Here is a 13,621-nt window from a genome sequence, read left to right on the forward strand (position 1 = left end):
GACATCTCTTTCATTCTGAATAATATTTATTCACAGTACTCTGTGCTTTTCTGAAAATATTTTAAATAGGAAAGGCCTTACACTGCATAAGATTAACAGACTGAAGATAATTTCACAGAGTTGACTGCAGTTCAATTCTGTACCGTCGTCTGCTTGAACCTTTGCGCACATTTTTGAGAGACTGCACTTATGAAGAACAATTTCTGCCAACAGCCAGCGAAGCACAATGTAAATTCACTGTATAGAGCGTATATGAGCGACAGCGTTAGAGGTGAGGAGCATCGGCAGTAACAGAGCAAAGTGTAATCGAATGGCAACTGCATATGATGACTGAATCAAATACCTGTATAATTCAAAGAAATGTCTTTCCATTACATTTTTACAACTTGCTTTGATAGTTCTGCTGAATTGAATTGTATTACTTGTCCTACTTTCTTTCCTCCATGGGGCTATAGCATCCATGAATTAAAAAACAAAAATAAAGATGTAATTAACTCAGTGGCACCAGCTTTTCCTGCCCTGGGTAAATATTGAAAAGTGGTCTGACTATATGTGAAGGGTCTGAAAACGCGCTGAGCGCTCAGTTAGTGAATACACACACAAATGAGGGGACATCTGAGGTTGCGTTTGGCGCACACATACATCAGACATGCATGTGGCTGTCCAGCTGCCGCTAATGTCCGTCAGATGATGGCCCCCCCCCCCCCACACCCCCCCGGCTCTATTTTAATGATGGACAGCCTGGGAGGACGGGGTGGTGAAATGCACACAACATTCAATTTCTGTCCACAGATGCACACACGCTCATAAACACCCACACAAAGGGTGCTTTGTGTGATTTATGACCCCACATAAAAGGGAGAGGGTTGGCTCAAGAATAAATAAATGTGATAAACACATACATTACGCACGCGCACGCACACACACACACACACACACAGAGGCGCGGACGAACATTTCTATGACTACAGACTGAGGAAACTATTGATTAGCTTGACTGAAACAAGTGAGCCATAAAAGAGGCAGACTGCCATGACTTCACTTTTTAACAGCTTGCTGGTCATTAAACAGCGATAGCAGCAGAACAAGCAGCTGACAGAAAAAAAAAAAAAAAAAAACATGATCTCTGCATTCCGGGAAAGATTCTGAAAACATTTTAACATACATTCATTTCTTCTATGCAGGAATGAATTTCACTGATGAGAAATACAAGCTATATGTTCATATTCATCTTTCCATCCTTTTTTATGACACACGCGCACACATATACACAGACGCATGCCGGCACACATGCAGAAGGACGGAGGAATCAATCTTTGTTCTGTCACACTAATAATAATTCCATAAATGTTTAAAATCTGAATCGGAAAGTCAGCATAGCTTTTAATAATACTGCTATCAATATTTTAGACTTCTGTTCCATTAATCACAAGTTCACAGACGCCCTAACATATATTAGTGTCTACAGTCAAAGAATATATCTCAGTCATTAATATCTATAAATATTCACAGGACTGGCTATAAAAGGAGCATTTTCTGGAGTTTTCAGGCTTGCGTTAAATCAGTTTCAGGATGTGACTCGTGGTCAAGGAGCACGGCCAATTCCATGTTAATATTTTATGACATAATATGAAAATCTGTTCGAACCTGTAATAGTGCGATACATTCAGGAGGAAAAGTAGAGTGTAAATTCTCAGAGAAATGTTTTATTTATTCATTCTTTAATGCCGACAATAAATGTAAATACTATGAAGAGGCTTGACAACATCATCAATAATTTACAAAAACGCTCACGCTGTTGTGGTGAATCTATTACCGGCATTGGCGCTGGCACGTATATATAAAAGGTCCGGTAATTTTTCTCAGTCTGGTTGGGGATATAAACACAAAGACAAACTGGGGCAGGCGAGAAATTGATCAAGTAGGAACCAGGAAAGACTCAGACAAAGACAGAGAGAAATGACAAGCCCGGCTAATGTTTTTAGGGCTTTCTAAAATATGACACTGAGCTGAAAGGTTTCATAAATCTGGAGGAAAATGGCCAAAAGACAGAGGTGTAGTCTGTCACACACACACACACACACACACAAAGGGCCAGACACACACATCTGAACATACGGGTGATGTATGGACTCCTTTAAGAGGTGAACCAGGGGGAACATGTCTCTCAGATTGTTGCCTCGGCCTGATTGATACGTGTGCAGCAGTGGCAGTCGGCGCTAATCTGTGCACAGAAACACTGCTAACGAAGAACAACGCATGGCTTGTGAAATAACTATTGAAATACTGTTTGAAAGACAATGTACAGACACCTATTCACTCCAAATCAGACAAACAGGCTTGCAGATACTCAATAATGTAAAATTGCACACTGTTAAAAAAACATCTGCAATACTATCATAGATACTAAGTATTGCACACTTCTATACTGTACATATCAGGCTCTTTTACTTTTCTGCAAATGCAAATCAATGCAGCAAAGAGCAGCTGCCAGAAATGTCACAGTTACAGACGACCATCTCAGCCTTTTCAATGCAACAGTAAATGATCATTGACTTCCCACTCAGGCGAGATGGACAGCGAGGCAGGAGCCGTAAAACCTCCCTAACAAACTGCAAATTACATGACGGAGCTTAATCGCACTGAGTTATGGGAATAAAGTTGAACAAAACAGGAAGTTTCGTAAGAATTAAAGCATATTTTACCTTTATAACCACATTAATGAACTTTTTTTTTTTCCTGCCTTTGACAAACCACAGTCGATAGGAGCGAGGAGGCACAAGAGAGGAAATAAAGCTTCATATTGACTGATGACGGGATAGTGTCAGAGATATTTGTCTGTGCATGTCCATGTGTGGCGTGCGTGTGCGTGCGTGTGTGTTCTCCTGAGTGTTTAGCTGTGAACACAGGTCAATTCCTCGTCACTGTCTCTTCTTGTATCCGCTAACCTCACACTCACAAACACACAGGACTACTCGCAACAAACAGTTTCTTTTCTTCTTTCTTGTGACTAATTCGTCGATCTTTCCCATTCGGCCTCTTCTACTTTCAGTCTCTCACATTTCCACTCATTAAATTCTCGCTCTCACTTCCTCCTTCCTCTTCCCGCTTAACGCAGGTAATCATCCTTTCTGTCTCCTCTGTCTTTATCTTGATATCATCCATCTCTCCCCTGCCCACCCATTCCATCTTAATCTCTTCATCATCTGCTCATCTCCATCTCTTCTGCCGCCTCCCCCCTCATCCTCGTCTTCCTCCTAATCTCCCCAGCTTGTGCACGCCTCTAATTAGCTGACATCTCCACTAATTAAGTTTGACAACAAAAGATCACCAACACTGGCAGGTGGGTCAGTGGGTGGGTGGGGGGGGGGGGGCAGAGAGAGGAGCTGTGTGAAAGAAAGACTGGGTAAGACTGTGTGACTGTGACTGTGTGTGTGTGTGTGTGTGTGTATGCGCGCATGGAGGGCCTGTCAGGTTGCTCGATCCCTTTCTATTTTTCTCTACAGGCTAACAGAAAGTGACACGTGTTTTTAAAAAGCCGCTGACGGGATATGACACTGCCTCTCATACGCCACTGTCTGCGCACGGGGAGTAATTAGCGCTCTATCGACTGCCGTGACATCAATCAGATGAGCTGTCTAAATGCCTGCATGCTGCAAGGGAGAGAGTCACAGAGGCAGAGGAGGCTGGCATCCGATCGCGACGGCAAACCACTGTGTGTGTGTGAGTGTGTGTAGGCTGAATTTCGTCTAGGATGACATTATTTAGACAAGGCGCTCTGTACGTGCAGACGTATGGATGAGCGTGCATGAGAGGCAGACGGAGAGCCGCGCTACAGGTGGTAAACTGGCTGGCAGAAAATCGAGGAGGCAGGCGATCAGGCAGCCCCTCTGTGACTCTACCAGCCTCCGTGTGTGTGTGTGTGTGTGTGTGTGTGTGTGTGTGTGTGTGTGTGTGTGTGTGTGTGTGTTTGTGTGTGTTTTATACAGCCTGTTTGTCTAACTCAAACACAATGGCTGTGAACGGGAGCAGGAATTGTGCTACATTTGAGGGATTACTGGCTGTTTCATCACAGACACCTACAGCGCAGGTTTTAACTGTCACATTTAACTTACTGATCAACTATTTTCATATTATAAAAATGTCTCATTTTCATGTTGGTGAGAGTTTGTGTGGAATTGTTCTCTTGACTTATTTGATTTCGAGCTGATTCTTGACTGACTGATGGAGACTTGATGTACTGCTCGGATTAAATCAGTCTGCAAGAGTTGACTGCAGGTCAATATATTGTCCTGTGGATACAGAAGTTTCCAACCTCAATGCAAATCAGAATCTTTTTTCTAATACCATTTTTGAACAAATAAATGTGTATGGAGCTGCAAAATGTGTTAAACCCTCAAAATGAAAATAAGTTATGAATACGGTTTTCTTCTATATATGGAAATAGAATGTTAGGTTGTAGAAGACACACTTGAAAACACTTTATGTTGTTTAAATCATCTGTAAGCTGGATTAGGACTCCGGTCCCTGGTTCTTCACTGTCCTTTGTGGAAAGGACAGTCTCTGTCTCTGACAGCAGAAAGGAGGAGGAGCCTATCACAAAGTGGGAGGGGCCTGTCTGTACTTTAAACAAGTTGTGCAGCCGACTCAACAGAGGAAATGATTATAACCCATCATCTGTCACTGATGTGAGGAAATATGTGTATCTGTGTATAAAATCAGCATTATGCTATTTACGTAACATAATGACAACGAACATTAGGTCTATGAACACTGAATGCCAATACGACCAGGGTTCCTGATAGTAAATGTAAATGTCAGATTAATTAAGTGGTGCGAGCACCTGAAGCGCATCTTCAGGTTTCGAACACAAAAAATCTGATAAAATGATTTCAAACCCTGGAACACTTACAACCCTTTAATGTAAATAACAATGACAGTGATTAAAATGGTGACGATGACGTTTGTGATAGCCATGGAAATAATAGTTGATGTGAAAATTTCATGCAACAGCGTAGAAATGTATTCAGTGACGACTAAAAGTGGAATGCGTTATTTGTTTTGGTATAGTTCATCTAAACACACTGAATGAAGACTTTGCCAAACATAGGTTCATAATCAATTTTGTGCTGTTCTATTGGAACACTGGATCGATTTTTCTTGATATTTTTGAGATTTTGTATTGAGAGTAAAATGCTCCCCGGTTCAGTAATTGGTTGCTTTTCAGACAGGTGGTACCGGACACTGCTGGGCTTGACTTCCTGTCTCAGTAACTGTTTATCTGTAGTCGGGTTGGACGATGCAGGAAAAAGTCGTATTGTGATTTGTTTTTTTCAAATCAGCCAATGCCGATATCCGATATACTGAATTCATCAAAGCTTCCCCATCCCAAACTATAATATGAAAAAAATACCTAAACTGTGACTTGAATCACAAAATTGTTTTCATCCAAACTAATAAACTTCCACTTTCTCTTCATCCTTAATGGTGCTGTTCTTGTCAGCTGTGTCCACTGGTGTTTGAAATTAGCAGGAAAATCGAGCTGACAGGTTTCCTGTGATCTGTTCAAGATGGGTCCTTTGGATTTGTCATCGACAAACTATACAATGTAATATTTCCTATATTTTCAAATTACAGTAGTAGTAGTTACAGCAGTAGTTTCTATGTTTCACTGGTGCTAAAGTAGAAATGTTTGTGACGCTTTAAGTTGCACAAGAACAGATAGAGATAGTGAGATAGTGGCCAGAAGCAAATAATGATATGAAATGCAACAGAATCTCTATATTGCAATATCGTAAGAAAAGAAAGACTACACTACAGCTCGAGTAAATAGTTCTGCACATGCTCAAGTAGATGGATATTAAATAGGCGAAGACGCATTTGCTTTTATTTATAGGAAATAGCATTGGCTTTGAGAAGAGAATGATAAAAACTAAAATGTTAATATTTTCATTATAGTGGAAGCTTCCCTTTATTGGTATCGCACAGAATTTAGATGTTTTAGACTGCAGCTATGTGCTGACTATAGCCCCTCCTGACTGATTACATCCTGTGTTCAGCCATAAATATTCAGAGAAAAAAGCCCAAACAAATCTGCAACACACACTCAATGATGCATTCTTTCCCCTCAAATAAGCTTAAATGTCAAATAAATTTAATATGAAAAAACACAATCAATCTAGTTTCCCATCAGTCTGATTGAAAAGGGAGAATATTGAAGGCGAAGGAGATGAAACCACAGAGCCATACATCTGTCCCTGAGTGTGGACCCTTTTGTGTTTCCAACTTTTATTGTGTGTATTCTTTTAAGAGGCTGAGTGTATGTGTCCATGTGTCCTTTCACTGTGTGCGTGCTCTATCACGGGCGGATGTCCTTTGCATGGAATTTATTTTTCATTGAGAACTACTTGTACAAATACGAGAGGCGGAAACCATAAATGAGAGGAAGAGAGTGCAACAGGGGGAAGAGAGACCTAGAAAGGGTCTATTGAGGGGAAGAGAGCAGAGGAGGAGGAAGGGATGGAGCACACGAGTGCCTCTTGAGAGCTTTTCCTTATTAGCCGGGCTGAATCGCGCGCTTTGAGTCCGGAAAACACACACTCTGGTCTTTCCTCCCCCCCCTCCTCCTGTCTGCTCCCCATCACCCACCTCCCCAGCCTCTTCTCATTCCTCTCTTTCAGTCATTCACCGCTCTCTACTCCCGGCATCACAGCTCACTTTATCCTTTACTTTGTTTCCCCCCTTTCCCATCTACTTTTCTCAGCCTAATTTGCCCTCTTAGCCCCGGACGTTCGTGGAAGCCCCCCCTCCCCCCCCACTCGCTCTCCCTGGGTGTCCTCACTCACTCCACCGTCTCATCTATTGTATTGTCCCAAAACATCCACTTAGCCTCTCCTCCCCTCTGAAACACTCACTTACCTCTTCTCTTCTCAACGCCTGATTCACTTTTCTCATTCCAGCAATTATTTGGTTCCACTTATGTCTCCTCTCAGCCTATGAAATCAGGACCACCTATTCTCCTTCTAAATATACCATTCCTCCTCTTTTATTGTTTAAGCTCCAACCGTTTCCTCCTGATGCCTCCTCTGCTCTTACTGGTCATTTGTCAGTTCATCTTCCTGCTTTCAGACTGAACGTCACAACATTCATATTCAACTTGAATATGAGGGGAAAAAAAAAACCCCAATCCATTATGATATGAATGTCATTCTGATGGAAACAATCCTCCTTCCTCAATGGAAAGGACGCTGCTTTAATGTAAACTTTACATTTTGGATGTCAAAACCATTTTAGTTCAGGGGTCACATAAAAAATAAAGACATAAATTTGCAGAATTCCGCTCTTGGTGTTTGCCGCTTTTTGATTTCATGTTACGTTTACGTTGCCTCAGTTCATTCAGCGGTGGAACCATTAGGTCCAAATACCCGGAGGAAAAAATACACAGATTCACACACAGACACACGAAGCTGCTGAACTGCAAAGACTAATTACCTACAAAGGAACAGTGATGTGGAAAATGGCTCTTATACAGATCAACCTGACTCCACCCAACAACACACATTAGACGTGTGTGTGTGAGAGAGAGAGAGAGAGAAAAGAGTGTGCGTAACAGAGAAAGTGTATATGTAATACTGAAGAAAGAAAAGTGTGTGTGTGTGTGTGTGTGTGTGTGTGTGTGTGTTTGCCACACTCAATGAGCTGAGAGAAGGTCTGATTAATTAACATGGAGAGAAGAAAGCCTCTCCAGTGACCAGTCGGGCAACGCTGAAAGCTCATCTCTCCCTCCATGTTTCTGCTCGTCTCTCTTCTCCTGTTGCAACTTTCGATGCACGTGTTGGGATTGTACTTTATTTTCGTTGATGTACTTTGTGAAATAAAGCACAGACGGTCGTAACCACCCGATATGTCAGGTGAAGAGCGCCTCATTTCACCAAGCATTTTGGAAAAATTCTTGAATGTAGGCCGTGTCACGAGTGTCTCTGAGAAACACACGTTGGTCTGCTTCACACAAGGAAAGACGACGACTGTGTGACGTAAAGCAACAACAACACAAAAAAAAAAAAAAAAGGAACGGCTGCTCATCCCGCACAAACAAAGCTTAAGTTTTGGGAGATTCTCGCATTGACAGATGGTGGGACGAGTGAAAGCCAAAGGCAAAATCACTTCCAAGTTGTTTATCTTTCTTAGAGAAGAGAAGCAAACACAAACACAAGAGGCGCAATATTGAGGAGAAAGAGGGAAGGAAGAACAGGAAGTTCGCCGAGGAGGCAACAAGTGGCGTCACGTAAGAAAGAATGCGAATAGAATATGTTTATGTTGTCTTTTTTTTTATAACTTCACATCATCACCTGTGCTAGTCACCCAAGTTTTTATTTTTTGAGTCAGGATGGGGATGAATCTCCCTCGGATGGACTCCCTGCAGTGTGCTGCCGCGCTGAAGAAGCGCTCACATTTTTTCAATGCACAGGTCTATCGAAACTGCATTCACTCATTCTTTTGTTGTTCAGTTCTTCTCTTTTACTCATGTCCCCCCCCCCCCCCCCCCCCCCGTCTGTCTGTCTCTCTCTCTCTCTCTGAAGTCTCTCAAGGCTGATTGTTTTCTAATTGGTGTAGTGCCAGAGGTCGTGGTTGTTATGGTAACCTGTGAAGGGGCACTTGGATGGGTTAGGTGGTGGTGGTGGCTGGCGAGGATGGAGGGGGGGGCACTCGCTCAAGAAAAAAAACCAAGGGCAGCCCTCATCCAAGGCTTAGGTGGTCAAATCACAAATCGGATTGTGTGAGAAAGCGAGGGAGTTTGTTCGTACAGAGGATGTTCAAGCATTGAGAAAACGTGTCCGGTTCTTCCAGCTTCAGAGGCCTGTCTGAGGGTCTGACGAGAGACGGTCAGATTAATGGTAGGAATGGGTTTTGGTTGAGTTGCAAAAAAAAAAAAAAAAAAAAAAAAAAAAAAAAAAAAAAACCCAGACTCAATGAAGGTACTGTTAGGCTAAATTCAGAAGCAACACAGCCATCAAGTTTGAAAAGTCTACTGTCAGTGAGAACAAAGCTATAAAGCTTAGTGAACTTCTCCAACTGTCAGAAAAACTTACATACTGAATCATTAAAACAAATAATTATATCGATCGTATCGATTATGACTGAACATTTGCTTTGAAACACCGGGGAAAACAAATCAAATCGTATAACACACACACACACACACACACACACACACACACACACACACACACACACACACACACACACACACACACACACACACTCAGAAAACAAATGCCGCAATGAAGCCAGGCACATGAACCAATGCAGAGAAATAGAAATACATGTTTGTACAAATCCAAATTCTTGTTTTGTGAAAAAAAAAAAAAAACAAGGATCCAGGCATCAGAACCTGACTTTTTTTGTTGAACAGAGTAAATACCACCGAGACAGATTAGGAAAAAGTCACTACTACTTTAAGAACTAGAAATTGGCACTCAGAGAGCGCAGACCTCCGCCACAGCTCAAATCAGTCACCAACAATCATAAGAACACCATATATAATCACACATTGTGATCGTGGGTGTGATCAGAGTGGAGCGCTGCAGCATGCGGTGCCTCTCTCTGTCGCCCTCTCTCCCTGTGTGTGTGTGTGTGTGTGTGTGTGTGTGCGTTTATCCGAAAAGGAAAACCGAAAAACAACATCATTTATGTTATTTTACTTCATTTTAATTTGAAAATTGACCGGATTCTCTCGTATTTTCCGTTCCCGACCTCCTGTGAGGTGCGATCTGCTCTGTCCAGCTTTACAACTGGCGGTGCACGGCGCGCAGCTCGTGGAGAAAATAGAGAGGAGCAGAGCGGCCGCGGTCCACAGCGCGAGCCGTTACGCACGAGGCGGTCCCCCGTGTCTCCTGTATGAACCGTCAGATAGGTTAACGGGGCGCCGATCTGACAGTCGGTGCGCGGCGTTTCCCACTTCCGCGTCGGAAGGGGCGCGTCCTGTGTGAACCAGGCGTTTGTCCCCCCCTGTCGGCGGGCCTGCCCAACCATGTGAAAGACTCCCTATCTCTCCATGATAAAGAATCCTTTAAAAAATTCCTGGATCGAGACGGTGATCCGGATCATCACCAAAAATTAATCAATTCTAAGTTAGCCCAAGACCCACCTTTCCACAAAGTTTCATTGCAATCCGTCCATTACTTTTTCCGGGATCTTGCTAACAAACCAACCAACCAACCAACCAACCAACCAACCAACCAACCAACCAACCAACCAACCAACCAACAAACCAACCAACCAACAAACCGACATGATTACATTACCTCCTGGCGGAGGTAATAATAAACTTTAGGAATTGGCACAGCTCGCACAAAAATAACATTATGTTGATTCAGAATCAACAGTATTGAGTGAAATTGTCAATTAAAGACAGGCAGTACTGCACAGATAAAGGCCAGTGACACATTTCAACTTTCATTATTTATGTAGAACGGCTTTCAGTTTTCATCTCAAATACACAAATAACCACGAAAAAAAATCAAGATGTCATCATATACCGAGCTTTAAATTGCTTTTCTATTGAAGGTATGCTCCTACAGTTTAGCCAACAACACTTTGCTTAGTATTTATCACAGATCACTCTTTTTCAAAATGAATGTTGCAGGCTGACGTTATTCCCACTTTGGGAATGGCAAAAAGATCCATTCCAAACATTACCATGTGCATATGAAACTTCTCTGAAACTAAAATGTAGAAATGATTTCCTAACAACCCAGTTACTTTTGGAAGTACTTCAAAAGAAGTTCAAAATATACATTTTTAAAAAATTGTTAAAACACACGCTATCCAACAGAGGGATCAAATACACTGAAATTATCACTTTGCTTCCACATTCAAATTTCATAGAAAACTCCAAGAGAAAGAATTCACAATTAAAACTTTTTTCACATGACTTCTCAGTGAAATCCTGTCAGAAATGGCAGCATCACGGTGAGAGGGTGGGTGACTGCATAAGTGTGGGTGTTATTAACTTAACTGCTTTTAATTGGATCCTGCAGAAACATTCTGACCTGTGCTGCTGCTGTTTGTTCGGACAAATGACAGTGAAGCTCGACTTGATTTGATTTGACAGATGGAACCGTGGGCACTAACAAGATGTATCCATCACTGAAGAAAGACCATAACATTTCTCCCAAGAATTTGACCCCTCCAAGAGAAGTTAAATATAAGCACAGTAGGATCAGAACTTTGTGTTAGAATCATTAATGTTGAATTCCAGAAAAATAGAAACTGAACTGTAGATATGAAGTTCATGGCTTGTGGGTGATTTGAGACTCCTAACACCAATTCGTGAAAGGCGCAAAATGTAAACTAAAACTATTCCAAATGCATTTGTATTAGCTTCATTTTAAATGTCTTAATTATCTATTCTACTGTTTTAATTTCCTTGTGTTTGAATAAATAAACTTGCCTCGCCATGGAAAAACACAGGAAAGCTGCTTCATGTTCAACTTGAAAACGGTCTTGTGCGATGGCACCTTTGACAACATCAAACGTCTTTGATTAATACTGCTTTTCAGCTTTCTGTCACATCATTTCTTGAGTTCATGTCACTGTTTTGTTTATATTGAGTTCACAATATAATGCCCTGAGATTCTTTTTGAACAGACAGTAACCAATCTGCACCTAATATTCAGTCAGAGTGTGTGAGTGTGTGTGTTTGCTGAGCTGCTGATAGAATGGAGTCCTCAGTGATTTTGTTTCTCGACGTTTCACATGCACGTCGTGACTCTGCAGTGCACACACGCACGCAAACAAGTAAACACACACTCACACAATATGCAGCCGCTGCTGACACACTCCCTTCTTTTCTGGGCATCATCGATTGCTGTCAGCCAATACCTGGACTTCCTTCTGTCTGCATCATCAGGTTTCAGGAAGTGATGATAAATGAGTAACAGTACCTGCCAAGGCTGCCAGCCACAGATGTAGTTTTTCTTTTTTTGGATTTTTTTTTCTTTTAATGAAAGTGATTAAATATTGTGGAATTTAAATTAGTAGCACTTAATTGTCAGCAACTGATATCAAGAAAACCTTGTGGAAATCTGTGTGGCAATCATAGTTAAATATGGAATTTTAATCTTTGTGTTATTTTTAATAAATCAAGCAGTGCGTTTTGCACAGTGTGCGAGGAACACAGCATGGCTTGTTGAGGCTGTTTTTCACAGTTCTAAAATTCTCCAAATGCATTACATTAAAAGTCAAGGTCAAATAAGTTCTGACATTGCATAATTTAACAGCATTATGCATGAAAGAAAACAATACATGGAAGATAGCGTCGTTAAAAAAAAGCATCTCTGTAAGGCTCGGAGCTGTCCATCAAAGAAGTTTGGCTCCTGGCTCTTACAACAGGTACAGAGGCGAAGAGTGTGTGTGTGTGTGTGTGTGTGTGTGTGTGTGTGTGTGTGTACGTATACTGGCAAGTAAATTCTGAAGTAAGTAAGCTGTGACTGACATAACAAAGCTAAAGAGTCAGAATTGTGAAGCTCATGGGTGCGCACACAGGCCTGCTGTGATTCTTTGTTCTCAAGAAAGAAAGAAAGACACACACACGTGCGCATGCACACACACAAATATGTATATCAGTGGACACTTCAGCACACAGGCATTCATACTAAGGCTTGAAGCGAGCAAAAACAAGTCAATCTTTCCTCTTTTGTCTCTCTGGTTCTGTCTCTCTATTGATTTCAGACAGCGACACACAAACAGCCTGAGACACACACACACACACACACACACACACACACACACACACACACACACACACACACACACCTCTGGCAGATAAACTTGATTTAGACAGGAGAGGGGCAGAGAGACGAAACAAAGTGAAGCGTCAGCGAGATATTGCACTGTATAACTGGAGAGGAATGGGGGAGGTGGAGTTAAAGGGAAAACGGTAAAGAGAGTATTCATCAGTGTGTTCTGTGTATCTGAGGCCACTTTCTCACACACCTTGCTGACACACACACACACACACACACACACACACACACACACACACACACACACACACACACACACACACATATATATATAGACACACACACACACACACACACACACACACACATATACTGTATATGGTGTAGAGTCTCACCTGTCATTAGCAGGCGGAGCAGGTGCAGAAGTCGTACCAGCTCCTCGCGGTTTATTGACTTTAGCGTAGAGCCTGTCGAGGGGGTCGTCGTCGGGCAGGACCGCCGGCTCGTTTGCGTGATTTCCGTGTCCCTGGATGCCCGGGGGGCCTTGAGGGGAAGGAGTGCGGGCGTGCTGGATTGGATTGTACGGAGGCTGTGGCATCGGAGCGACGTCTCGATCCCTGAAGGACTGTATGCGGGCGTAGTTGGGATCCGCGTCGTCGTCTTCAAACTCCGGATAAGTCTGGCCGCCACCGGCAACCTGCGGCTCTCTGGGCCGCTGCTCGCGCAGCTCGGGATGCCCTGCTTCAATTCTGAGGACAAAGGAATGAAGAATCTCAAACCGTTCTTTAAGAACAACCGAAAACACATTTTGTAATGGAGTAAATTAAAACGAGTCGTGAGGATTTAACATAGCTACGGCTTCTGCTTGAGCTTTA

At 42.4% G+C, this 13,621-nt stretch overlaps 1 protein-coding gene across 4 annotated transcripts in view; it reads right to left on the reverse strand.

The window, feature by feature from the left end:
• Positions 1 to 13,621, reverse strand: part of pard3bb (par-3 family cell polarity regulator beta b) — a 204,251-nt gene that overhangs the window by 56,389 nt on the left and 134,241 nt on the right. For all 4 annotated transcript variants that reach the window (XM_030111978.1, XM_030111977.1, XM_030111976.1 and 1 more), the window contains exon 21: positions 13,142 to 13,495. In XM_030111978.1, coding sequence (XP_029967838.1) covers positions 13,142 to 13,495 — 354 coding nt within the window. The remainder of the gene's footprint in view (positions 1 to 13,141; positions 13,496 to 13,621) is intronic.

This window comes from Salarias fasciatus, chromosome 16 (assembly GCF_902148845.1).
Source record: "Salarias fasciatus chromosome 16, fSalaFa1.1, whole genome shotgun sequence".
NCBI classification, from domain to species: Eukaryota; Metazoa; Chordata; class Actinopteri; order Blenniiformes; family Blenniidae; genus Salarias; species Salarias fasciatus.